The following is a 20,894-nucleotide window of genomic DNA, read 5'->3' on the forward strand; positions in this document are numbered from 1 at the left end:
CTTGGGATGAAAATGCATGGAAGAATAGCCTGAAATTTTATTTGGTAAAAAAAAAGGAAAAAAGAAAAAGCACTCCAGATCCCTGGCACAGAGGGGGCGTTGCCAGAGATCAGAAAGACAGGGAGAAGGCACGGTAGCCCAGATTGGTGAAGACATCCACCCGGCAGCTGTTACCTGCGGCTGTCAGGACCTGGAAGCAAGAGGGGGGGTGACTGGCCTGTCCACACACATGCCCCTTCCCCCCGCCCCTGCATAGCCCCCTGCAGGACCCACCTTGCACTCGGGTGCTGCTGGCTGCTGGTTGAGACTGAGGCTGAGCAGCCCTGGGGAGGAGCCAGGCACCTGGGCCTTGAGTTCCCCACTCAGCTGCCACTGGTTGACACAGTGGCCCTGGCCCGCGGACAGAATCTGTGGAGGGCGGAGAGAAGAGTCGGGGGTCAGGACTGGAGAGGGGAACCGGGCACAGGTGGCAGAAGCAAGACAGAGGGCCTCACCAGGTCCTGGTAGAAGGTGACGTGTTTCTGTGGTGCCCGCATGGGGAAAACGGTGGTGGGTGTGGAGGACCGGAGGTGCCAGAGGGTGAGTGCTGGGCCTCCTCCACAGACCTGAGCAGAAAGGCGAGGTGTCCCCAGCCGCCGTGAGCCACAGGCCCTCTGCTGGCAGGGCCCGGAACTGTCACCCCATTCTGGACTTTGCCCTGCTCACCATCCAGTCTGAGTCGGTAGCCAAACAGCCGATCCAACGCCCATTGTGCGGCCTGGAGCACTCCTAGGAGGGAGGAGGAGGGAGAAGGAGATGAAGACACGTGGGATGCCCAGGAAGCGGAGGGGAGGACAGGGCATGGGGCACGCCTCACCTCGTGCTTATAAACCTCGATGGTCTGGACTTCCTGGGCTGAGCGCAGGTCTGTGGGGGGTGGGGGGTGGGGGAAGACTCTGAGAAACACGCTGCCCTCCCCCATCTCCCTCACCACCACCTTTCCCTCCAACCTGACACTAACCCCAAAGTCGCACGGTTCCATCTTCACCGCCCGACAGGACCTCGGGGCTCCGCTCCCGCAGCGCCAGGCAGTGGATATAGTCTGTGTGGCCCCGGAGGGCCCGCTGCAGGAAGAGGGCCAGCGTCAGGAGATCCAGGAAGACTGCCCCTGCTAGCATCCAGCCCTGACCACCCCAGCTCCAGGGCCCCGCTCACTGTGAAGGTCCCCGTCTCAAGGTCCATGGTGTGCAGCTGACAGTCTCCCCCTGCCAGAATGAGAGAATTCTCCTGTGGAAGAAGGCAGGGTGGAATTGCAAGTTCAACGTAGACTCGGGACAGGGAGAGGGAAAAGGCTTAAAGTCTGGGCCAAGAACAGCGTGGGGTAGAGCTCCAGTCACAAAGGGCTCAGACCTTGGGGACCAGAAGCAAAGCATTGATCTCAGGCACTTCTAGGCTGGTCCTGCAAGAGAGAAAGCGAGGTCAGCTCTGGTGAGCCAGTACCTTCACCCCCAAGTGCCTTCTGCCCCCGTGGCCCTAGCTCACCTGTACGGGGGCTGACGTCGCCAGAGCTCCTTACAGCCCTTCGTGGAGGGAAACACCGTATGTCAAAGGCTCTCTGGGCCCGGGCAACCCAGCCTTTCCCCAGCTCCACACTCCTTACCTTCTTGAGGATCTCTGCCCAGAGCCACGCTTTCACCTCCCCATCCCCGGCACTGAGCAGATGTCGATCCGTGGAGACCATGCAGTAGACGGGCCCGTCATGGGCTAGATGGAAATGCAGAACTTGAGTGACGCTGTCCTGTTCCCCTCCTCCATTCCGGGGGGTTCCCTAAGCCAGACTCAATGGCTGCACCCACCTTGGAATGTCACCACGGGCTTCTTACTTTCCTCTTTGGCCTCGGAGCTCAAAGCGGCAGACAGACTGAAGGGAGAGGGGAGGGGGGGCCTGAGAGTCAGAAGCAGGGGCACCAGTCTCAGGGGGGAACGAGCGCTAGAGCTACTGGGCGGGGGAAGCAGGGGTGAGTACCTGAAGATGGCTATCTGCCCGTAATTGTTGCCAGCTGCCAGGAACTTGCCGCAGGGTGAGACACTCTGGGAGAAAATGGTCATGTGCAGCCGCTGCAGGGCCTGAAACACTTCGATCTGCGGAGAGAGGCTGCATGAAGGCTGCCTGGGACATCTGGGCCGGGGACTCCAACTCCTTCCTGCTGCCCCTGCCGCCTGTCCGGCCCCCCCACTGCCCAGGGATCTGAGGCCTCCTTTGAGGCAACCCACCAAGTGGGTCCCAGGGGTTGCTTCAAGAGGGTGACGAAGTGGGCAGCTGAGGTGGGACGTCTACCAGTACCTTGAGCAAGCGCCCAGCCTGGCTTCCAAGGTTCCTCAACTGTCAAATAGAGCTCAAGGAGACTTTGTCACAACTGTCTCAGCTACCGTATCTATAACTTCGCACAGCGCTGCCTCATTAAAAGCGCTTAAAAAGTGGCTCCATTGTCCCAAGACAGAAAAACACACAGACTTCTGATCCCTACTCTCTGGCTTTTTTTTTTTTTTTTAATGTTTGTTTATTTTTGAAAGAGAGAGACAGACAGAATGAGAGCAGGGGAAGGGCACAGAGGGAGACACAGAATCCGCAGCAGGCTCCAGGCTCTGAGCTATCAACGCAGAGCCCCAAGAGGGGCTCGAACTCACCAACCGTGAGATCATGACCTGAGCTGAAGTGGGATGTTTAACCGACTACGCCACCCAGGCGCCCCCCCCCCCACCAGAACTTTCATGTTAGGCGCCTAAAGGGTTGCCCGGTTACCTTCCCGCCCGCGGGTCTGAGTCCGAGTCCCGCGCAGAACAGGGCTGAGGGCATGACTCCTTGCCTGCCCCTTCCGAGCCGGGCATGGACTACAAACCCCAGAAGGCACCGCGCATCACGCCCGCCTCACCTGACCCAGAGGTACTGCGTGTGGCACAGCTCGCTCCATCGCGAGAACTACAAATCCCAGAGTGCTCCGCGCGACGCAGCTTCACGAGTCTGGACGTGCCCGCGAGCGGTTCCCCCTCGCGGAGCCGCACAGCCTCAACACGGTTCGTCGGCCCGGCGCGAAGGCGGCCGCCGCGTGTTACCCCGAGCCCCAGGAGCCCAGGGACCGCCGCGAAGATCGCCAACACTAAGTGGCGACCACCGCAGCCCCGCTACGCCAGATCCCCTCCCCCACCCCGCGGAGCAGACCCGCCTTCCAGCCGCGCGTCGCTCGTCCTCCGCGCCTGCGTAGAACCTCGCCGCTGCGCGCGCCTAAAGCCACGCCCCCCCGTGCTGGGCCACGCCCTCTGAGGCTCCGCCCTGTCGCCCGGATCCCACCCTCTGCCCGCAGGACCCCGAACCCAAATGATCCTACAGCAGCCCCTGGAGCGAGGCCCCCCAGGTCGGGCCCAGCGCGACCCACGGGCCGCGTCGGGGGCGCCCCGAGGCCAGGACTTGAGGTGTGTGTAGGGGCGCTGGGTGGGCCAGGCCCAGGGGCTCAGGACCTTTGGCTGGAGGCTCTGGAGTGGTCTGCAGGATGACAAGCGGTGGGGCGAGTCGTCAGGGCTTGGGCATAGGCTGAGACTGGGCTGAGAGGTCTGAAGCAGGCTGCTGGATGGCCTGGGAGAGGGGGGTGACTTAGGTGTCAGCTGAGACAGAGGTGGGCTGGGGGCTCCTGGCTTACACTGCAGGCGCAGGAGAGCAGATCCTGGGGATGGGGCGAAGAGGGTGGGGTGCACCTGGTTTTCTTTTCTTCCCAGCTCCCCTCTCCAAGGAGCTGTGCCCATGAGCACCAAGCGGCGCCTGGAGGAGGAGCAGTGAGTTTGGGGACAGGGAGGGACTCCCAACAAGACCTCTGTCACCTTAGGTCCCCATCAGACTGCTGCTCGTGTGAATATCCTAGCCTGCCTGTCTCCCCGTCTCCCCCCAGGGAGCCCCTGCGCAAACAGTTCCTTTCTGAAGAGAACATGGCCACCCACTTCTCTCGACTCAGCCTACACAATGACCACCCTTACTGCAGCCCCCGCATGGCTTTCCCATCTCTGCCCCCACTAAGGTAGGCACCATCCACCGTCTGGGCCTTCTGGAAGATCACACCCGATCTTTGGAGCCAGTCTCTAGGCCCTGCCTCATCCTGCTATTTTTAGCTTCTAGCCAACCTCTGTTGTTTCCCATCTTGGCTCCTTGGAAGGTGCTGGCAGCCCACGAGCTCCTGGGGACCTGGACCCGGTGGGAGGTGGCTCTTCCAGACCAGCCTCAGCCCCGTGCTGCTATTTCCTTTTCCAGGAGCCCTTGCTCTGAGCTGCTTCTCTGGCGCTACCCTGGGAACCTGATCCCCGAGGCACTCCGGCTGCTGAGGCTAGGGGATGCCCCCACCTCCCACTACCCTGTGACCCAAGCTGGAGAGATAATGGAGCTCTGAGTGCTGGTGGGAAGATCCCTGCCTATCTTCCGTCTTCCCCAAACCGAGAAGACCAGCATCCCCACTAAGGCACCAGCTGTCCTGCTTATTCTCCGGACCAGGCCTCTGGGCCACAGGACCTACCCCCAACAGAGGAGGACACTGAACCCCACGGAGCCCTGGGCCGGGAGGGGCAGGAGGAACCGGAGCATGGGAAGGGAGGCATTCCCCTCCAGAGAACCGAATAAAGATTGCCGAGCAACTGAAGGTGTCAGTCTGGAACCCTGGGGCCTTTGGGAAGGAAGGTGGGAAGACTGGGGTGCTGGATGCTTAGGGTTTCTCAAAAATCTTCCCTGGAAAACGGTCAGGGCCAGGCCAGGTCCTGGCAGGCTGGGCTCAGGCATTGAGAATGTGTGAGTCAGAGCCTCACCCCCGCCCCCGCGGCTGACTCACTCCTCCCTCCAGCTCTGGGAAGTCGGGCTGGGGATCGTGCCACTCTCCAAACCATTTAAAGTTATAGATTCTTTTATTAATAAATTCTCCCTCCCCTCCAAACGCTCTCCCCAAAATAAATACTCCCCCCCTCTTTGGGGGTGGGGGGGACAGTGTCTTAGGGCCAGCCCCCCTAGAGGGCCAGCCCCCTAGTGTTAGCGACAGGTCCCTGACCCCCCCAGGCAGAGACCCTGTGGTGGAATTTCAGTACATCTGAGTTGGTGGGGCCTCCTGATGTCTGGCCCTCGGGTCAGCCTGGCCCTCAGGCCCTGGGGGTGGAGGGAGGGACCCTTTGTGCAAATGCTGCGGTTCCTCAGTGTCAGCTGTCTGGTGTGACCCAGCATGGGTCTCCTTTCCTGTCCTGGAGCCAGAGCCAGGGCAGTCAGACACCTTGGAAGCCTCCTCGGAAGCCTGGGCCCAGGCCTCGGGGAGGTGATTCACCAGTGCCCCATCCCTCCACACCCCTGCGGTTGGAAGAGTCTGGCTCTGGCTGTGTGTCGGGTGAGGGGCTGGCTCCAGAATGAATGAATGAATGAATGGATGGATGGATGGATGGATGAATGATGAGTGGGTGGGGCCTCCTGCTTGGCAGGGGCTCTCACTGTCACTGGATCAGTGCCACGCCGGGACAGCCCTCCCCGCCGGTCTCCTCAATGGGGGCTGCAAAACAAGAAGAGGGGTGGTCAAGGGCAGGGGAGACGTCGAGGAGTGATGGGGAGTGTGCGGGCGGGCCTGGCACACTTACTAGTAAACTTCTCTCTCCTGCGGCACCGTCTCCAGACCAAGAAGCCAGAAAGCAGTCCCAGCACGAGGGCTAGGCTCAGAGCGCCCCCCAAGATGGGCCACAGTAGTGGGAAGGAGGCTGGAGGGGAAGCAGCGCCTGGGGGCGGAACTCCAAGTCAGACCTCGCCCCTCTCGGTACTAGCCCCGCCCCCTAGGTAGAGCCCCAAGCCTTTACCCCACCTTGGCCCCTGCCCTGAACCCACCATTTTCCCACCCACCTCCCACCCACCCCCGCTTCCCGATTAATTCCTCAGATCTGAAGCACTGCACCCCTCTCCGCCCGGGCAATCCTCTCTCCCAGTCTGGGGTCCGCTCGCCTCCGGGCCCCGCCCCCCACTCACAGCCCAGGCAGAAGTCGCTGTGCGGTCGCGCCGGGCACGACGCGCAGTCCATGCACTTGTCGAGGTCCGCGCTCCAGGAGCTGCCGCGAGAGCAGGGGGTGGTGCCTGGGGAGGGGGCCGCGGGTCAGGCTGGGGCGGGGCACGGCTATTCTGGGGGCTGAGGTCAGGGTCTGTCGGCTCGAATAACGTGAGTCACCGGCGCCCTCCCCTCGCATTCCTCACAGGTGACCGCACGACCCGACCGGGACTCGGCAGCGCGGGGGAAAGGGGGGCATAGCGCGGGACGCTTGTGGGGGGGGTCAGGTCCCCCCACACAACCCCCCCGCAGCCGGCGGGTGACTCACTCCTGGGCACGGGGCCGAACCCCGGTCCCTCCCCCCACATAGCTGGGCACTGAAGTCACCGGATGGAAGGAGGTACCCCACATGGTATAGGGGGTACAGACCCCGTGCCCTCGGCACCACCATCCCCCCACCCCGACTCTTCGGTCACTGGGGCTAGACAGAACACGTATTGAACAGGCTGGGGGCGTGCCTTCCCACCGAACCAGACAACCCGCCCTCAAACTTTCTTTCTCCCTCCACTTCTGAGTCTGGACTTTTTAGGACAGAGCACCCCACCCCACCTCACCGCTCCCCCCTCCCCCAGTTGAACGGGGGGGGGGGGGGAACTGAGGCCTGGCCTGAGGATGAAGTTCGGAGCGGGATGAACCTCTCCTGGCCAGAAGCCCGGTGTCCGGAGACCACCCGACCGGGATCCCCACGTCCGCCTAGTACCGCCCAGATCGGCCCCGTTCTCTGGGTCCCCGGTGCCGGCTCCGCGATCCCCGGCGGGAGGCTCCCCCCGGCCTCCCGCGCAGCCCGGGCCCCGCGCCCGGCGTACCTGGCACTCGCTCCCCGGCCACGGCGCCCAGCAGGGCCAGCCCGAGCCCCAGCGCGAGGAGCCGCGGCAGCGGACGCAGCGGGCCGGAAACCATGGTGCGGGTCCGGCGGCCGCGGCCGTGTGTGCCCGCCGCGCGCGGGCCGGGGCGGACAGCAGCCACTCCGCCTCCACCCCCGCCTTCCGGGGCGGTCCCCTCGGCTCGGCCCGCCCCGCGCGGTCGGCTCCTGGACGCCCCGCCCCGCCCGGCCCGCTGAGGTCAGTCATTCGCTCAACAAACACCGCCTCCTGGCGCGAGCGGCTGGGACCCCCGCAGGGACGCAGCCCTGGCCCTGCCCTCTGGAAGCTGGAGTCCCGGAGACGTGTGCTGGCGGAATCGGACACGGAACAGCCCACCGCAGAGACACCTGCGGCTTTCCTAAGGTCCCCAGGGTATAATAACAACAGAACAATAACAACAACAAAATAATGATAATAATATGTCTTTAGTTTCTACCTTAGGACACAGTTACACAATAAAACGTGGGCTTCTTGCCTCCTTTTGGCCGAGCAGGAAACTGGAGCTTGGGAAGGTTAGGTGAGTTGCCGAGGTCACAGCGCTAGTAAGTAGCGGAGCCAAGAGCCACGCTCCGTTTGGCTCCACGCCCTGTGCCCCGACCCGCTGCGGGCCCGACGTTCGCCAGCTGAGGTCCCCGCACCCCGGGCCAGATGCGGGCGCAGCGGCCCCCGGCTCGAGCGACCCCAACTGACGAAGCTGGGATTCGCGCGCCCGCGGAGGTCCGGAATGGGGTCTCTGCCCCTCCCCGGGGCGGTGGTCCGGTGACGTCACTGCCTCTTTAAGACCCCCGCCTCCGCCCCCATCCGCACACTCGGCGGTTCCTACGAATCCCAGTGGGCTTCTTCGCAGGTGAACCTGGGGGAAAGTGCGCGCGTTGGAGGGGAAGAGGCAGACTCCTCGAGGAGTGGGGTGCAGACGGCGTGGGTGGGGGTGCGTGTAGCGAACCTGGGCTGATCTGGCTGCGGCCACCGGGGCACAGCTCCTGGCCGGGGATCTGCACCGAAGCCGCAGAGATCAGGTCCCTCTGCAGCCGCGGAAGGGTTAAACGCCCCTCCCCCTCCCCCGGGACAAAGGCACCGAAACCCGGGCGCCCCTCCCCCACCTGCTCTGCTCCCTGGGGCGGGGCTCCCCTCCCCCTCCCCCTCACCTACCGGAACCGACCCTGCTGCTCCCGCCGCCATTAAACCCTCCCCGCAGAGCGCCTCCCGGGCTCGGACCTGGCGACCCTTCCTCGGGCAGGACTCAGGAGGGAACTAGGGGTCGAGAGCGGGAGTGGGCGCCCTCGGACCAAGCCGAGTCCGCAGTGTGCGGAAAGAGAAGGGGTCGAGGGCAGAGGTGGGGTCTCGGAGGGGAGAGATGCCGGGTGCCTGGGCCGGCGTGGCCCCTGCGCTAACCGGGCCAGAGGCCTGGAGGACTGACAGCGGGTTTGGGAAGAGCGCGGCCAGGTATGGCTGGGCGTGGGCGATGCAAATGAGGAGTGGACGGTCTGTCTGTCCTTTGGCCACACTGCTGGGGCCGGTCCTCAGTTCAACTCCAAACCGTGCGCGGCAACTTTGGGTAACGGAGAGCCAGAACAGGACCCTGAACAGAACTGATCCCCCAGCCAGCCACAACACCAAGTGGGATGCGAGGGGGGGCCAGGGCTGCGGCGGAGGAGCTGGTTCACTGGGCAGAATCCAAGGGTTTCAGGTCGTCTTAGGGAAGTTGAGTCCTTAGAGGATGGCATTTGGGGCAAGAACGCACAACAGAATGTCCCCCACCTTGGAGGTGTGCTCACGGAACCCCTAGGGGAGGGCGGAAGAGCCAGGCCCGGGCGCAGCCGGTAGCCCTGGGGAAGAAGCGCTTTTGGGTGAGAGGGTGGTATTTGTGGTTTTCACTGCTCCTGCCCCTCTGGGGTTTGACTGAGGCTGGACTGGGCCAACTGGGCCAGGCAAGGCCGGGAAGGGTGGGTCACCTGAGACACAAACATGACCACCTGCCTGGGGGGATGGAACCGGGCTGGGGTGAGGAGTTTGTACACTGCTACTGGGTGGTTGGGAAGCAGCTTGGATCTCTAATCGTGATGTTGGAACTGACAGGTTTTGAGCCTGAAACTCATGGCTAGCACCAACCCACCATCTGTGTGCCCTAAGGAAACGCCTGGAAATTGCTGTCTGATAAAATGTAGGAAAAGTGGCTGGGGCCATGGACTTGCATTGGTATGGGCTTTGTGTCTCATGTGCCCTCGAGACAGCCAGGACTGGGTTGCTTACTTTTTCGCTCTTGTAAGTCAACGGCAATCCCAAAGCCGGCGGGAGGTGGGGGGGGCGGGGGCGGGGGGAACTGATGCTAAAGCATTAAGTGTTCGTTTTGGCCACGAGAAAACGAGGCTCAGAGAGTGTGCTTTGCCCCTGGTGTACTGATTCCCAGGGTTTGTGTTCCCCGGGGCCACGGAATGTGGCATGAAGAGTTAGCACGGGAACAAAGGGTCTGGACCTGCCTGTCTTGACAGCAGTCTCCTTGCGTCCCCCAACGTAGCTCCTCTCAGCCTCAACCTCGCCATGGCTTCCGCTGGCCTGCAAATCCTGGGGATCATCCTGACGCTGCTCGGCTGGGTGAACGCCCTGGTGTCCTGTGCCCTGCCCCTGTGGAAGGTGACCGCCTTCATCGGCAACAGCATCGTGGTGGCCCAGGTGGTGTGGGAGGGGCTGTGGATGTCCTGCGTGGTGCAGAGCACGGGCCAGATGCAGTGCAAGGTGTATGACTCCCTGCTGGCGCTGCCCCAGGACCTGCAGGCCGCCCGCGCCCTCTGCGTCGTCGCCCTCCTGTTGGCTCTGCTCGGGCTGCTGGTCTACCTCGCGGGAGCCAAGTGTACCACCTGCGTGGAGGACAAGGACTCCAAGGCCCGTCTGGTGCTTGTCTCTGGGATCATCTTTGTCATCTCGGGTGTCCTGACCCTTATCCCTGTCTGCTGGACCGCCCACACCATCATCCGGGACTTCTACAACCCTTTGGTGGCCGAGGCCCAAAAGCGGGAGCTGGGGGCCTCCCTCTACCTGGGCTGGGCAGCCTCTGGTCTTTTATTGCTGGGAGGGGGGCTGCTGTGCTGCACATGCCCCTCGGGGGGGGCCCGGGGCTCAAACCATTACATGGCCCGATACTCCGCCTCTGCCGCACATGGCACCTCTCAGGGTCCCTCCGAATACCCCGCTAAGAATTATGTCTAATTCCGGTAGGGGAGCGGGGACTCCCTTGACAGCGGAGTCTAACTTCCTGAGCCGGAGACGTGGAGATGGTGATCCAGACAGCTTTGGGTGGTTTTTTATCTTTTTTGTGGGGGAGGAGCGGGGGGAGTGGTATTTTTAAAACTCAGTTGGTAACCCGACCAAGAAACTCAGCATCTCTCTTGGGCTCTGCTGCTGGTGCGTCTCCCCTTTGGATGATGGAGCCAAGGAGGTGATGCTTCACAGTTTCTGGATCTTTCTCCACCCCGGACATCCCCATCTCGGAGGCCAACCCACAGCCGCGGGCCAGCGTGAAGGCTGCCTGCTGTTCAGATGCTTGCAGCCTGTCCCCAAGAGTCCCTCCTTAGTGGTGGGTCCTCTGAACCCCCAGGGGCTCCTGAGCCTCAGGTAGCCCGCCCTTAGAAGAGCGGGCGGTTTAAGTTACCAAAGAACCATCCACCTCCCAAGTGTTCCGACCTCTGGCTCCTCTACCCTGAGTCCTGCCCCAGCTGTGCCCTAGACCACCTCCCCCGCCCCCCTCTGGCTCACCTTCAGCCCCTGCACGCTTCTGTCACGCCCCCCCCGCCCCCCACAGTTTTTGTTAAATAAAGCTCGTCTTATTTTGTCGCTTGCCTTGGGTGTTGCTGGGGGGCTGTTGAGAGCCAGCCCGACAGGGGGAGAAGGTGGGTGCAAGTGGCTCATCTTTCTCACCCTCACACCTCGAGTGGTGAGTGAAGGTACCCACGGGACACGTCCTGGAGCGGGCCTTGGACTGACAGTCCCAGGAAGGCCACCCGGTCTTCCCTGCCTGACCACAGATCAGAAGAATCCAAGGTACAAATGCTGTTTATTCCCTACTGGCAGGGGGGAGTAGAGGGTGGGGTGAGGGGCTGGGCCTCCGGGCCTGAACTCCTGGGTGCAGGTGGTGGCCAGCTGGAGGGGACCCGCTCCAGGGCAGGGATCCCCTCCTCATTTTGGAACCAAGGAGCTGCTGCCCTTCAGGTGAGGGGCAGGCTCCTGGGGGCAGGGTGGCCTCAGGAAGAGGCGTGCCAGCCGGAGTCCTGGACCAGAAGAAGACAGATTGTGGTGGGAGGTGGGGGCAGGCCAGCGTCGCTCTGCCTGGGTGGAGGAAACAAGAACGCGTGGGCCCCCCCCGCCCCCGCAGAAAAGGGTCTGGACTCTTCCGGGCCAGCTGGCCACACCTCTGGAGCCAGACCTGACTGGAGCTTCTGGAGAGCGGGTTTCGCCAAGGGAAGGGGTTGACGTCGGGGGGGGGGGGGGGGGGGCAAGGGTTGCCACGGGGCATCCGGCACAAAGTCAGGGCTCTGAGCAGCGGGTTTCCGGGGACGCTCTCCGCCTCATACGTAGTCCCTCTTGTCCAGCCCGGACGCACCTGAGCGGGAGGGGATGGAGTAGCCCAGCCTGGGTCCTCGGGGCCGGTCGATCTGGGGTGGGGGGCACGTGCAGCAGAGGAGCCCCCCGCCCAGCATGAGCAGAGCGGCGGCGGCCCAGCCCACGTAGAGGGAGGCCCCCAGCTCCCGCTTGAGGGCCTCGGCCACCAGGGGGTTGTAGAAGTCCTGGATGATGGCGTGCGCGGTCCAGCAGACCGGGATGAGCACCAGGATGCCCGAGAGGAGGAGGAGGACCCCTGCGGTGAGCACGATGCGGGCCTTGGCACCTTCGTCCTCCACGCAGGTGGTGCACTGGGCCCCCGTGATGGCCACCAGCAGCCCGAGCAGAGCCAACAGGAGGGCGATGACGCAGAGGGCGCGGGCGGCCTGCAGGTCCTGGGGCAGCGCCAGCAGAGAGTCATACACCTTGCACTGCATCTGGCCCGTGCTCTGCACCACGCAGGACATCCACAGCCCCTCCCACACCACCTGGGCCACCACGATGCTGTTGCCGATGAAGGCGGTCACCTTCCACAGGGGCAGGGCACAGGACACCAGGGTGCCCAGCCAGCCCAGCACGGCCAGGGTCATGCCCAGGAGTTCAAGGCCGGCTGACGCCATCTGTCCCCTCAGGTCTTCTTAACCCTAGACGGCCCGCTTGACTCACAGGGGTACTTCAGGTGCTGCCGGGTGGGGGTCTCGGTGCCCAGAACGTGGGGAAGTCTGTGTCCTCGGCCAGGACCGTCCTCACATCTGTGGGCCTCTTGCAAAGCACCTCTCTGACCCCCACACGCACAAGTCAATCTCACAGTCTCACAGTCCCGCTCAGCGGAGTAGCGGTGTCCCTTCGAGGGGCCCGTTGCCCATCAGATGCCCGGCGGACGCTGCTCCTGCCACCCTGCAGGCACTCACGTCCCGGCGTCCCAGCTGCCGCCCGTCTGACCCGGCTTGCACAGACCCTCCCGACCCACCTTCGGGCTGAAGAGAGCCTTGTCCCTCCGGCAGGCACAGGTTCACGCCGAGCAGCACACCCGCTGTGGGTGTCACCTGGGGACTCGGGCCGGCTCCCAGACGCAGGCGGGGTTTTGAGGCCGAGGCAGGGGAGGGGCAGCAAAGCTGAGAGCGGTGAAGCCTGAGCTACAGGGAGTAGGCGGCGGGGGTGGGGTGGGGAGCCTGGGAGGCGGGACGGAGACCGGGAGCGGGGGAGGAAAGAACATCCGGGCCGGTGGGAACACAGGGACAAAGGAAAGGGGAGACTGAGGACCAGCTGGGGAGTAAGGATTGGGGGGGGGGTCATAAAAGTAACAGGCTCTGCACTGAGAAGCGGAGGCTCGGCGGCCTTCCTGAGCCGCCTCCTACTCCTCCCCCAGCCACCCCTTCTTGTCGTCTTTGCTCCCTGCGACCCCGTTTCACTCTACGTTGCAAACACGCCCAGATCCCCCAGTATCGGACACCCCCGCCCCTGTCCCCCTGCCCGCCGGGGACTCTCAGGAATCCGATCCGTCTCCAGTCTCAGCCCAGTGGCCCTGGCTGCTCCCAAGGGAGGGGCCCCGCCCGCACTGTTCCCCCGGCAACAGGTGCCGGCGCCCAGCTCAGGTGGCATCGCCCAGGCAACGGCCTAGAAACCCCCCCCCCCCACTTCAACCTCAGCTCAGGTGTGCCCTTCCCACCCCCCACACTGAAACTGAGGGCTCAGCCGAGCTGCTGAAGGTCTCTAGTGGCAAAGGATGAAGGCGCTGTTGTGGAAGTTGGGGAGGGGCGTGCAGGGGTCTGTGGGGTGAAGGGGGATGAGTAGTGGAGACAGGCGCCCAGGATGGGGGTGAAGCCCCAGGACCCCACTCTTTCCTGTGAGGAGCAAGTGATCACTCTGTCAGAGACACCACGGAGGAGGGCGAGGGGACGAAGCCTGCTCACCTCACCGTCTCCAGGAACAACGACCCGTCCTGAAGACCTCCTCGGTGCCTGTGACTCCTCTCGTGGGGGGCAGCCTGGGAGTCAGACTACAGCTCAAATCCTGCCCCCAACTAGGGACAGATTATGGAAGGCCAAGGTCCTTAACCTCCTTAGGACAAAGACCGCTGTGAGAAACCTCGTGGGACCCACAAACATGAGCCCCTCGTTTTGGGGGGGTGGTCATGAACTCCCTCAAGCCTCTTCCCGGCTGCTAGGAACTGAGGAAGAGGAACAGGGGTGGGGAGCCTTCCTTCATACCGTTTCCTGGGGGGCTGGGAGGACTCTCCAAGGCAGAGCTGGGCCCTCACCTGGGAAGGCCTCTCACCTCCACACCTCCTCCTGAGGGCCTTGGCCCGTCTGCCCCACGGGGAGGCACCGGTTGACTGCCCGCGGAGGCCGGGAGGGGGGTGCTGGGACCAGGCCGGATCTAGTAGGGCCAACGTGGGGTGGGGGCAGGCCTGCGAGGCCCCCACATACACCTGGGGGTGGCACGCACTGGGTGCCTCTTCACCTGTTCAGTGGGACTTCGTTTACAAAGGATTTTAACTTCGAGTGGGTGCACTGCTTCTGGGGATGGGTTTTAGCATTTTTTAGAAGTTTATACTTTCATCAGATCTGCAAAAGGCTCAGTGACGAAAAAAAGCTTGAGAGCCCCTCCCTCTAAAACAGAGACTGAAAGGGGCGCCTGGGTGGCTCAGTCCCTTAAGCATCTGACTTCGGCTCAGGTCGTGATCTTGAGGTTTGTGGGTTCAAGCCCAGGGTCGGGCTCTGTGCTGACAGCTCAGAGCCTGGAGCCTGCTTCGGATTCTGTGTCTCCCCCTCTCTCTGCCCCTCCCCCACTCATGCTCTGTCTCTCCCTCTGTCAAAAATAAAGAAACATTAATAAAATGGAGACTGCGGCCAGTGCCGAGAAGCGGGCCGATGAGTGGGTCTGAAAGGTAGACGCTGGTGGCTACAGTTTCCTCCACACCCTTGCTTCCCCACAGGTTCAGCTTTTCGGCCGGCTGGGGTGGGGAGGGGTGCTCCTCCCTTGTGAGGGGCCGACTTGGTGGCCCGGTGGACATGGTGGGCAGTGGGGGGGGGGGGGCAAGTGGTCAGAGCCCCCTGCAGGCTGTGATGGGCCTGGGGAATCGTGGGGTTTGTCCAGCTAATCCAGCCCTGGGGCCCTAGATTTCACAGGGTGGGCGGGGAGGGGTGACTAGTAAGAAGGGGAGGGGAGGGGTGGCTGAGAAGGACAAATAGAGGCAGGCATTCAGGGCCCAAGGAATCCAGCCACACAGGTTCCAGCAGGTGTCAGGAGGCAGCAGCAAGCCCAGGTATCGGAGGGGCCCGGCAACCCTCCCGCAGCGCCTGCGTCCTGGGCAGCCTGGCCGGGGGTCTTTCCCGTCCCTGGGCGCAGAGACAGCCTCGGCACAGTGAGACCCACCCAGCCCGGTTTGCCCGAGAGCCTGCAGTTGGGCCCGGCCTCCAGGACCCCCCAGTTTCACAGGCAGCTTTAAATCCCTGATGTTGTCACAGGGCCAGTGCGGGGTGGGGGGGGGGGGTGGAGGGGGGAGCGCTGCGCACACATCGTGCCCAGAGGTGGCACTGAGGACCCTAATTGTTTTAGATCCCAATTCTTCTTGGGCTCGACACGTCAACACTCAAGCACAAAGACCCACACACACGGGAGGTGAGTGCTCAGAGGCTGCAGACACCCCCAGACCAATCGGAACCAGACCCGTGGTGGGGGGCCCGGGGAAGCTTCAGCTTCCTCCCACCGAAGTCTACTCTTCCCCCCTTTGAGAAGACAACGCACCTCCCCCCAAGGCCTTCGGGGAGGTTAAAAGTGGGACGATCTGTCCGAGAGCAGGGAGGGGCCGAGAGGACGCCGGAGGTGGTCAGGGGAACCGCCCGCAGAAGGGGTGGGCAGCAAGGACGATGCCGGGGAGACCCCGGAAGGCGCTTGCCACCCTCAGCCCTCACTCAGGCGGGGTCTTGGGTCCCCAGGTCCACCCGGACTTGGTTGGATCCGAGAACCAAAGGGTTAAAGTTGGGGCCCAGCGGGGACTGTAGCTGGGGCCGGAATGTCATTGATATGGAGAGGTGGGGACTCCCTCGGCGCGGTTACCATCTCAAAGGCACTTCATCACATCCACTGGAATCTCCACCCCCACTGCCTCCGCCGGGGAAAGAGGTGGGGGAGGGAAAACTGCCTCAATATACTACCGTGGAGGGAAACTGAGGCACGGGGGTGTGTGGCCTGCCCCACTTGCTGCTTCGGTGGGTGGTAGAACTGGGCCCTGTGTTCTCCGGAGGGCGGCAGGCGGGGCCGCTCAGGTGGGCAGAAGACGCGCCGGCTTAGAGGGGGGAAGGGCGGGGGCGGGCTACCTTCAATCCTCACCTCCTCCAGGCTTTTGGAGGAAAGTGTGGCCCAAAGACAAAGACGGGAACCAAAGGTCAGAGGGCCATCATGGGGCCAAGGAGAGCATGGGGGTGGGCGCGGGGGCTGTACGGCCCAAGGGCAGCATCAGCCTCTGCTTCGGAGGTGCCCGAGGCCCCAGACTTTGTTAGGAGAAAGGCCAGATCCGCTGGCTGCTGAACCAAAATCGGGCAGATGAAGCCCGAGGTCGCATACCCGTTCTTGCTGGGTTACTACCCCCATTTTACAGACCCAGAAACAAGGTGGGGGAATGGGGGGGGGTAATGAGAACTTGGCCACATGTACTCGTGAGAAACAGGACAAGCCTGAAGGCGTCCAGACCCTGGCCCAGAGCACAGTGTGCTCCCGGTGGCAGCACAGCAACCCGCATGCACCACCCCACCCACACCCCGCCGAGGTCCTCCCCTGCCTCCCCTCCCTCTCCCCGCTCCTGCAGACACCCTGAGCCGGGAAGTCTCCGCACAGAACCGCACCTGGATCTGGTTACACCGGGAGCCACCGTCCACCCTGGGCGGCACCTTCACCGTGTCTGTCCCCGCCACAGAAGGCACCAGTTGTTCACCACCTGCTGTGGGCAGCTTAACGGAGCCCGGGCAGACCTCGATGGGCAAGTCACAACTGCAGTGATCTCCGGGGGGCCTCCCGGCTGTAAAACGAAGGGAGATGCCTGCCTTGCCCGCCCCCAGGGTCACTACAAGAATTTGCCCAGGCAGCGAGCACCCCACACATCTTGGGGACCACTGTAGGTACCGACTTGGGACTAGAGTATTTTGTTAACAGCATCATGGCGGTTTCCCTTGTAAACCTGGTCAGACGCCATGGATTGGGTAGCAATTAACTTTATTTCTGTCGTAACCGTCAGCCTTCAAAGAGCAGTCTTTATCCGTCTGGAGTTTAGAGGTGAGGGGGTTGCCCCTCACCTCACTGCTGTGTTCTTACAAAGAGTGGACATTCAGTCTTGTCCCCCCCATTTGGTCTGATTCTCAGTGGAGAGGAGAAGAGAGCTCCAGGATGTGAAGAGGGTGAAGAGAGCAAACCAGCAGGAATGGGAACACGGCCAGAATTCAAGACAAGGGCAGGGGAGTCAACATGAAGGTACCAGTGACTCTGGCTCCTGCCCAAGGACTCCAAGGGACAGCAAGGTTCAAGCCAGAAATAGGGTTTTAAATAGAGTGATAAGGGAAGCTGGGAAGACGGCTCTGAAGGTGGCCAGAGCCCCCAGCGACAGGCCACTACTGGTATGGAATGCATGGTGGCCCCCACACCATGTCCAGGTCTTAAGCCCTGGAACCTCTGAATTTGGCCTTAACTGGAAAAAGGGACTGGGTGGCTTAGTCAGTTAAGTGTCCAACTCTTGATTTTGGTTCTGGTCATGATCTGATCTCACAGTCCTGAGATTGAGCCCTGTGTCATGCTCTGTGCTGACTGCACAGAGCCTGCTTGGGATTCTCTCTCTCTCTAAATAAATAAACAAGAGAAAAGAAAAAAAGAAAAAGACAAAAGGAAAGGAAAGAAAAGAAAAGGCCTTTGCAGCTGTAATTAAATTAAAATAAATTAAAAACTTCAAGATGAGATCATTCTGTATTCAGGATGGGGCCTACATCCAATGACAGGTGTCAAAAGAGGAAAAAGAGGAAGGTGTGAGACACAGACACAGGGTAAGGCCATGTGAAGACGGAGGCTGAGGCTGGAGGGATGTGGCCACAAGCTAAGGAACGCCAGGGGCCGCCAGGAGCTTGGAGACCCAAGGAAGGATCCTCCCCTAGAGCCTTGGGAGGAAGGAGCACAGCCCTGCAATACCCTGATTTGGGGTTTCTGGTAAATTCGTTTTATTTTAAGCCATCCAATTAGTGGCAGCTTGCTGAAGCAGTCACAAGCAATTCATATACTGTCTTTTTTGCTAGTGGGTTCCAGGCTCTCAGAGGTTGCCCAAGGTCAAGTTGGCTTCCTGATACCACGCTCGAGTTGCTGTAGAAGAGCCCAATGAGATAGGACATCTGCCTGTTACCTGAGCCCAAGCCACCTGAGTAACAAAGGGAACTTTATTCTGAGTTGTACAGCCTGGGGAGAACCTGGCAGGGTGGGGGTGGAGGGGAGGGCAAGTAAAACGGGGACAGAATAGGGGCTTCCTTTCATGACTCACCTTGGGAGCCTTCCCGTCCCTGGGGATGACCTAGGCCTTGCATGTGAGGCTGCTGCTCCAGGGCCCAGTATCGGTTGTCCATCAGCACCGCTGCTATTCTGGTGCATCCAGACCTGCACAATCCTTGGATCTCTTTCAGTCCAAAGTCTGACTCAAAGGGCACCTGGGTGGCTCAGTGGGTTAAGCGTCAGACTTCAGCTCAGGTCACGATCCCATGTTTGGTGAGTTTGAGCCCCGCGTCGGGCTCTGTGCGGACAGCTCAGAGCCTGGAGCCTGCTTCGGCTTCTTTGTTTCCCCCTCTCTCTGCTCCTCCCCTGCTCATGCTCTGTCTCTCAAAAATAAATAAACATTAAAAACAAGAAAAGAAAGTTGGACTCAAGGCTTGCAAGGCAGCAAGTTTCCCAGAAGCCATACACACGCAAAGGAACAGGACCTTAGTGATGACATCCAAACCCCTCACTTTATAAGGGAAAATGAAACACCTTGCATACCCAGTCAGAACATTTTGAAGTCTTGTTTTCATTTCAAGCCAAGCACCGTGTGCCCCTGTCCCCACCGCGCCGGATAAGCAGCCAACTTCTCTGCACAAGGTATGAGTTACATTCTCAAATAACCAGGCAAGAGGCTCGCTGTAGGGCAGTAGGGCAAAACGGAATAAAGACCCTATTCTTAAAACGAATTTATTTTTAGACTTGCCCCTTCCACCCCAAACCTGGGCCTCTCCTCTGACACTGCCTCGCGCTTCCCCAGTCCAGACTCTCACCGGCGCTTTCTCAATCTGCCAGATGCGAAGGCGGTGAGGGCGCCCAGCCCCGGTGTCCAGGCAGGACGGCCTACTCACCCGCCCGCAGCCCCTCGGGGTCCACGGCCTCGCAAGGGCCAGGCCATCAGCAGGGAGGCGACAGGAAGAGGTACGGCGGCGGCGTCCGCGGCGGCGGCGGCAGCGGCGGAGGGAAGGCGGGCAGCAGCCAGGGGGCGCGGGGCGCGGGCGGCGCCAGCAGGTTGGAGGGCGAAGGCCGCGCGGGCAGCGGCGGCAGCGGTTGCGGGGGCGGCTCGGCGACCAGGGGCGGGCGGCCGCGCGCGCCTACAGGCCCGGGCGTGGCGGCGACGGCGGCCTCGGGCAGCGGCGGCAGCGGCAGGTGCGCGGGCGGCGGCGCGGGCGCCGGTAGGCGCGGCAGGTCCTGCAGCGCGAGCGCGGCGGCGGGCGGCGCGGGCACGCAGGCCTCGGGAGGCAGCTCCGGCAGCGCCAGGTGGGCGCCGGGGCCCCAGGGTGCCAGCGGCTCGGGCCGCAGCGGAAGCGCGGGCAGAGGCGGCAGCTCCGCCAGGGCGAGCGCCGAGGGCGGCGGCGGCGGCGGCGTGGGGCTCAGGCCGGGCGGCAGGCCCGGCAGCGGCGGGTGCGGCAGGGACGGCACGGGCGGCGGGGTCAGCGACAGCGACGTGCGGGACCGACCCAGCCGCGAGTGGCCGCGAGCACGGACGAGCCGCGGGTTCGAGCGGGAGCGGGGGAGCCGCGCCGCCAGCTTGGCCGTCGCTGAGGCGCAGCGACCTCCTCCCTCCCCTACGGCGGCCACGCACCGCGCGACCCGGCCAATCACGGGTCAGTGCGCTGGCGGCCTTCGCGTGCGTCCCGCCAGGTAGAACGAGCTGCCGTGGCGGCCAATCAGAGGCGGCAGCGCTCCCTGTCAGCGTCTCCTTTCAGCCCTCCCACGGTCTCAACCAATCACGGTGTCCCGCGGTGCCCTTGGCCCCACCCCCTACTAGCCCCGAGACCAGGCGCTGCACACGCGCAGTTGGCGCCCCCACCTGGCCTTAGGGTCGGCTGAGTCGCTGCATTCCCGTGGCGGCCAACGAGGCGATAGGGCGGCCCTCCTGTTCCGGGGTTTGCGCTTAGCGGCCCCGGAACGAGGCGCGCCTGGACGTGGGTCAAGACCAATGCAGATTTCAATTATCTTAAAGAAAAGAGAATTCAAAACTAAAATTTAGGGGTGGCCTAGTGACTCGGTTGTTTAAGCGGCTCACTCTTGATTTTGGCTCAGGTCATAATATCCCCCAACGATGAGACGGGAGTTCTGAGCGGAACTTTGTGCTGAACAAAGCAGCCTGCTTGGGATTCTCTCTCTCTGTCAAAATGAATATATTTAATATGCTTAAAAACTTAAAAAAAAAAACCCGAAATTTGATGACATGTAGCATTTGCGTTATCGTTAAGATATGAATGATGGGTGGGTGACAATCAGAAACGAAGGGATGGTAACTCTCTTTAAAACTGGAATATAGAAACCTTTATTAAAATATTAGATCATTTCTAGGTGAGAGGTGCGTGGGTGGTTCAGTTGATTGAGTGACTGACTCTTCATTTCGGCTCAGGTCATGATCTCGGCGTCATGGGTCTTCGCTGAGCATGGAGCCTGCTTGAGATTCTCTCTCTCTCTCTCTCTCTCTCTCTCTCTCTCTCTCTCCCTCTACCTCTCCCTCTCCCTCTCCCCACCCCCCCTTCCCTCTCTCCCTTCCTCTGTCCCTCGGTCGCTCGAGCTCACTCTCTCAAAATAAAAAATAAAAGCAAATCATATAGAAAAAAACATTTTGGGGTGCCTGGGTGGCTCATTCAGATAAGCATCCGACTTCAGCTCAGGTCATGATCTCATGGTTGGTGGGTTTGAGCCCTGCCTCGGGCTCTGTGCTGCTGGCTCAGAGCCAGGGGCCTGCTTGGGATTGTGTCTCCCTCTCTCTCCGTCCTTCCCCCACTTGTGTTCTCCCTCTCTTTCTCTCTAAAAAATAAACATTAAAAAATTTTTTTTTTAATTTCTAGGTGAGTTAGGCAGGATATCACTCAAGGAC

The 20,894-nt window shown here is 61.9% G+C and overlaps 5 protein-coding genes across 21 annotated transcripts; 2 read left to right on the top strand and 3 right to left on the bottom strand.

Moving 5' to 3' along the window:
• Positions 1 to 13: 13 nt before the first annotated feature.
• Positions 14 to 3,052, bottom strand: THOC6 (THO complex 6). 2 transcript variants are annotated; one of them, XM_003998925.6, is made up of 13 exons: positions 2,913 to 3,052; positions 2,006 to 2,121; positions 1,836 to 1,900; positions 1,640 to 1,743; positions 1,522 to 1,559; positions 1,390 to 1,438; positions 1,195 to 1,266; positions 1,001 to 1,103; positions 857 to 906; positions 706 to 768; positions 495 to 605; positions 274 to 408; positions 14 to 190 (listed from the first exon to the last, which is right to left on the bottom strand). In XM_003998925.6, exons 1-13 carry the CDS (start codon positions 2,949 to 2,951, stop codon positions 110 to 112), a joined length of 1,026 nt encoding a protein of 341 aa, XP_003998974.2. In that variant the 5' UTR covers positions 2,952 to 3,052; the 3' UTR covers positions 14 to 109. The 2 variants fall into 2 exon arrangements, with proteins under 2 accessions (XP_003998974.2, XP_006942481.2); XM_006942419.5 differs by having other exon boundaries at positions 2,783 to 2,921.
• Positions 3,053 to 3,314: 262 nt separating this feature from the next.
• Positions 3,315 to 4,654, top strand: HCFC1R1 (host cell factor C1 regulator 1). Of its 3 annotated transcripts, XM_003998928.6 has the most exons (4): positions 3,315 to 3,450; positions 3,751 to 3,807; positions 3,921 to 4,046; positions 4,277 to 4,654. In XM_003998928.6, exons 1-4 carry the CDS (start codon positions 3,356 to 3,358, stop codon positions 4,410 to 4,412), a joined length of 414 nt encoding a protein of 137 aa, XP_003998977.1. In that variant the 5' UTR covers positions 3,315 to 3,355; the 3' UTR covers positions 4,413 to 4,654. The 3 variants fall into 3 exon arrangements, with proteins under 3 accessions (XP_003998977.1, XP_003998976.1, XP_006942482.1); XM_003998927.6 differs by lacking the exon at positions 3,751 to 3,807 and having other exon boundaries at positions 3,318 to 3,450; XM_006942420.5 differs by lacking the exon at positions 3,751 to 3,807 and having other exon boundaries at positions 3,321 to 3,450; positions 3,858 to 4,046.
• A 244-nt stretch (positions 4,655 to 4,898) lies between these two features.
• On the bottom strand, positions 4,899 to 7,044 carry TNFRSF12A (TNF receptor superfamily member 12A). Its single transcript, XM_023246982.2, has 4 exons — positions 6,890 to 7,044; positions 6,008 to 6,112; positions 5,629 to 5,763; positions 4,899 to 5,543 (listed from the first exon to the last, which is right to left on the bottom strand). The coding sequence occupies exons 1-4, from the start codon at positions 6,981 to 6,983 to the stop codon at positions 5,488 to 5,490; spliced, it is 390 nt and encodes a 129-aa protein (XP_023102750.2). The 5' UTR covers positions 6,984 to 7,044; the 3' UTR covers positions 4,899 to 5,487.
• Positions 7,045 to 7,127: 83 nt separating this feature from the next.
• Positions 7,128 to 10,774, top strand: CLDN6 (claudin 6). 8 transcript variants are annotated; one of them, XM_045047574.1, is made up of 4 exons: positions 7,842 to 8,389; positions 9,023 to 9,107; positions 9,462 to 9,577; positions 9,710 to 10,774. In XM_045047574.1, exons 2-4 carry the CDS (start codon positions 9,041 to 9,043, stop codon positions 10,148 to 10,150), a joined length of 624 nt encoding a protein of 207 aa, XP_044903509.1. In that variant the 5' UTR covers positions 7,842 to 8,389; positions 9,023 to 9,040; the 3' UTR covers positions 10,151 to 10,774. The 8 variants fall into 8 exon arrangements, with proteins under 8 accessions (XP_044903507.1, XP_003998978.2, XP_044903509.1 ...); XM_045047573.1 differs by having other exon boundaries at positions 7,843 to 8,389; positions 9,462 to 9,616; XM_045047570.1 differs by having other exon boundaries at positions 7,844 to 8,389; positions 9,462 to 10,774.
• A 203-nt stretch (positions 10,775 to 10,977) lies between these two features.
• Positions 10,978 to 19,097, bottom strand: CLDN9 (claudin 9). Of its 7 annotated transcripts, none has more exons than XM_045047569.1 (4): positions 18,898 to 19,097; positions 18,057 to 18,685; positions 11,541 to 16,559; positions 10,978 to 11,266 (listed from the first exon to the last, which is right to left on the bottom strand). In XM_045047569.1, the coding sequence occupies exons 3-4, from the start codon at positions 12,157 to 12,159 to the stop codon at positions 10,995 to 10,997; spliced, it is 891 nt and encodes a 296-aa protein (XP_044903504.1). In that variant the 5' UTR covers positions 12,160 to 16,559; positions 18,057 to 18,685; positions 18,898 to 19,097; the 3' UTR covers positions 10,978 to 10,994. The 7 variants fall into 7 exon arrangements, 3 of the variants coding, with proteins under 3 accessions (XP_044903504.1, XP_044903503.1, XP_044903502.1); XM_045047568.1 differs by having other exon boundaries at positions 18,820 to 19,097; XM_045047567.1 differs by having other exon boundaries at positions 18,057 to 19,097.
• Between the last annotated feature and the right edge of the window lie 1,797 nt (positions 19,098 to 20,894).

This window comes from Felis catus, chromosome E3 (genome assembly GCF_018350175.1).
Source record: "Felis catus isolate Fca126 chromosome E3, F.catus_Fca126_mat1.0, whole genome shotgun sequence".
In the NCBI taxonomy this organism is placed as follows: Eukaryota; Metazoa; Chordata; class Mammalia; order Carnivora; family Felidae; genus Felis; species Felis catus.

Bases quoted from the DNA above. Each gene is read 5' to 3' on its own strand.
- THOC6 (XM_006942419.5), bottom strand. From the start codon at position 2,836: ATGCCCTCAGCCCTGTTCTGCGCGGGACTCGGACTCAGACCCGCGGGC. The intron at 2,122-2,782 runs GTAACCGGGCAA...CTCTCTCCGCAG, and splicing joins TCAGACCCGCGGGCGGGAAG to ATCGAAGTGTTTCAGGCCCT. The intron at 606-705 runs GTGAGCAGGGCA...CTTTCTGCTCAG, and splicing joins CTACCGACTCAGACTGGATG to GTCTGTGGAGGAGGCCCAGC.
- HCFC1R1 (XM_006942420.5), top strand. From the start codon at position 3,356: ATGATCCTACAGCAGCCCCTGGAGCGAGGCCCCCCAGGTCGGGCCCAG. The intron at 3,451-3,857 runs GTGTGTGTAGGG...CTGTCACCTTAG, and splicing joins CCCCGAGGCCAGGACTTGAG to GTCCCCATCAGACTGCTGCT. The intron at 4,047-4,276 runs GTAGGCACCATC...TTCCTTTTCCAG, and splicing joins CCATCTCTGCCCCCACTAAG to GAGCCCTTGCTCTGAGCTGC.
- TNFRSF12A (XM_023246982.2), bottom strand. From the start codon at position 6,983: ATGGTTTCCGGCCCGCTGCGTCCGCTGCCGCGGCTCCTCGCGCTGGGG. The intron at 6,113-6,889 runs GTACGCCGGGCG...CCCCCTCCCCAG, and splicing joins GGCCGGGGAGCGAGTGCCAG to GCACCACCCCCTGCTCTCGC. The intron at 5,764-6,007 runs GTGAGTGGGGGG...TTCCGCCCCCAG, and splicing joins CAGCGACTTCTGCCTGGGCT to GCGCTGCTTCCCCTCCAGCC.
- CLDN6 (XM_045047570.1), top strand. From the start codon at position 9,041: ATGGCTAGCACCAACCCACCATCTGTGTGCCCTAAGGAAACGCCTGGA. The intron at 9,108-9,461 runs GTAGGAAAAGTG...CCCCCAACGTAG, and splicing joins AAATTGCTGTCTGATAAAAT to CTCCTCTCAGCCTCAACCTC.
- CLDN9 (XM_045047569.1), bottom strand. From the start codon at position 12,159: ATGGCGTCAGCCGGCCTTGAACTCCTGGGCATGACCCTGGCCGTGCTG. The intron at 11,267-11,540 runs GTGCGTCCGGGC...TCCTCCACCCAG, and splicing joins CTCCATCCCCTCCCGCTCAG to GCAGAGCGACGCTGGCCTGC.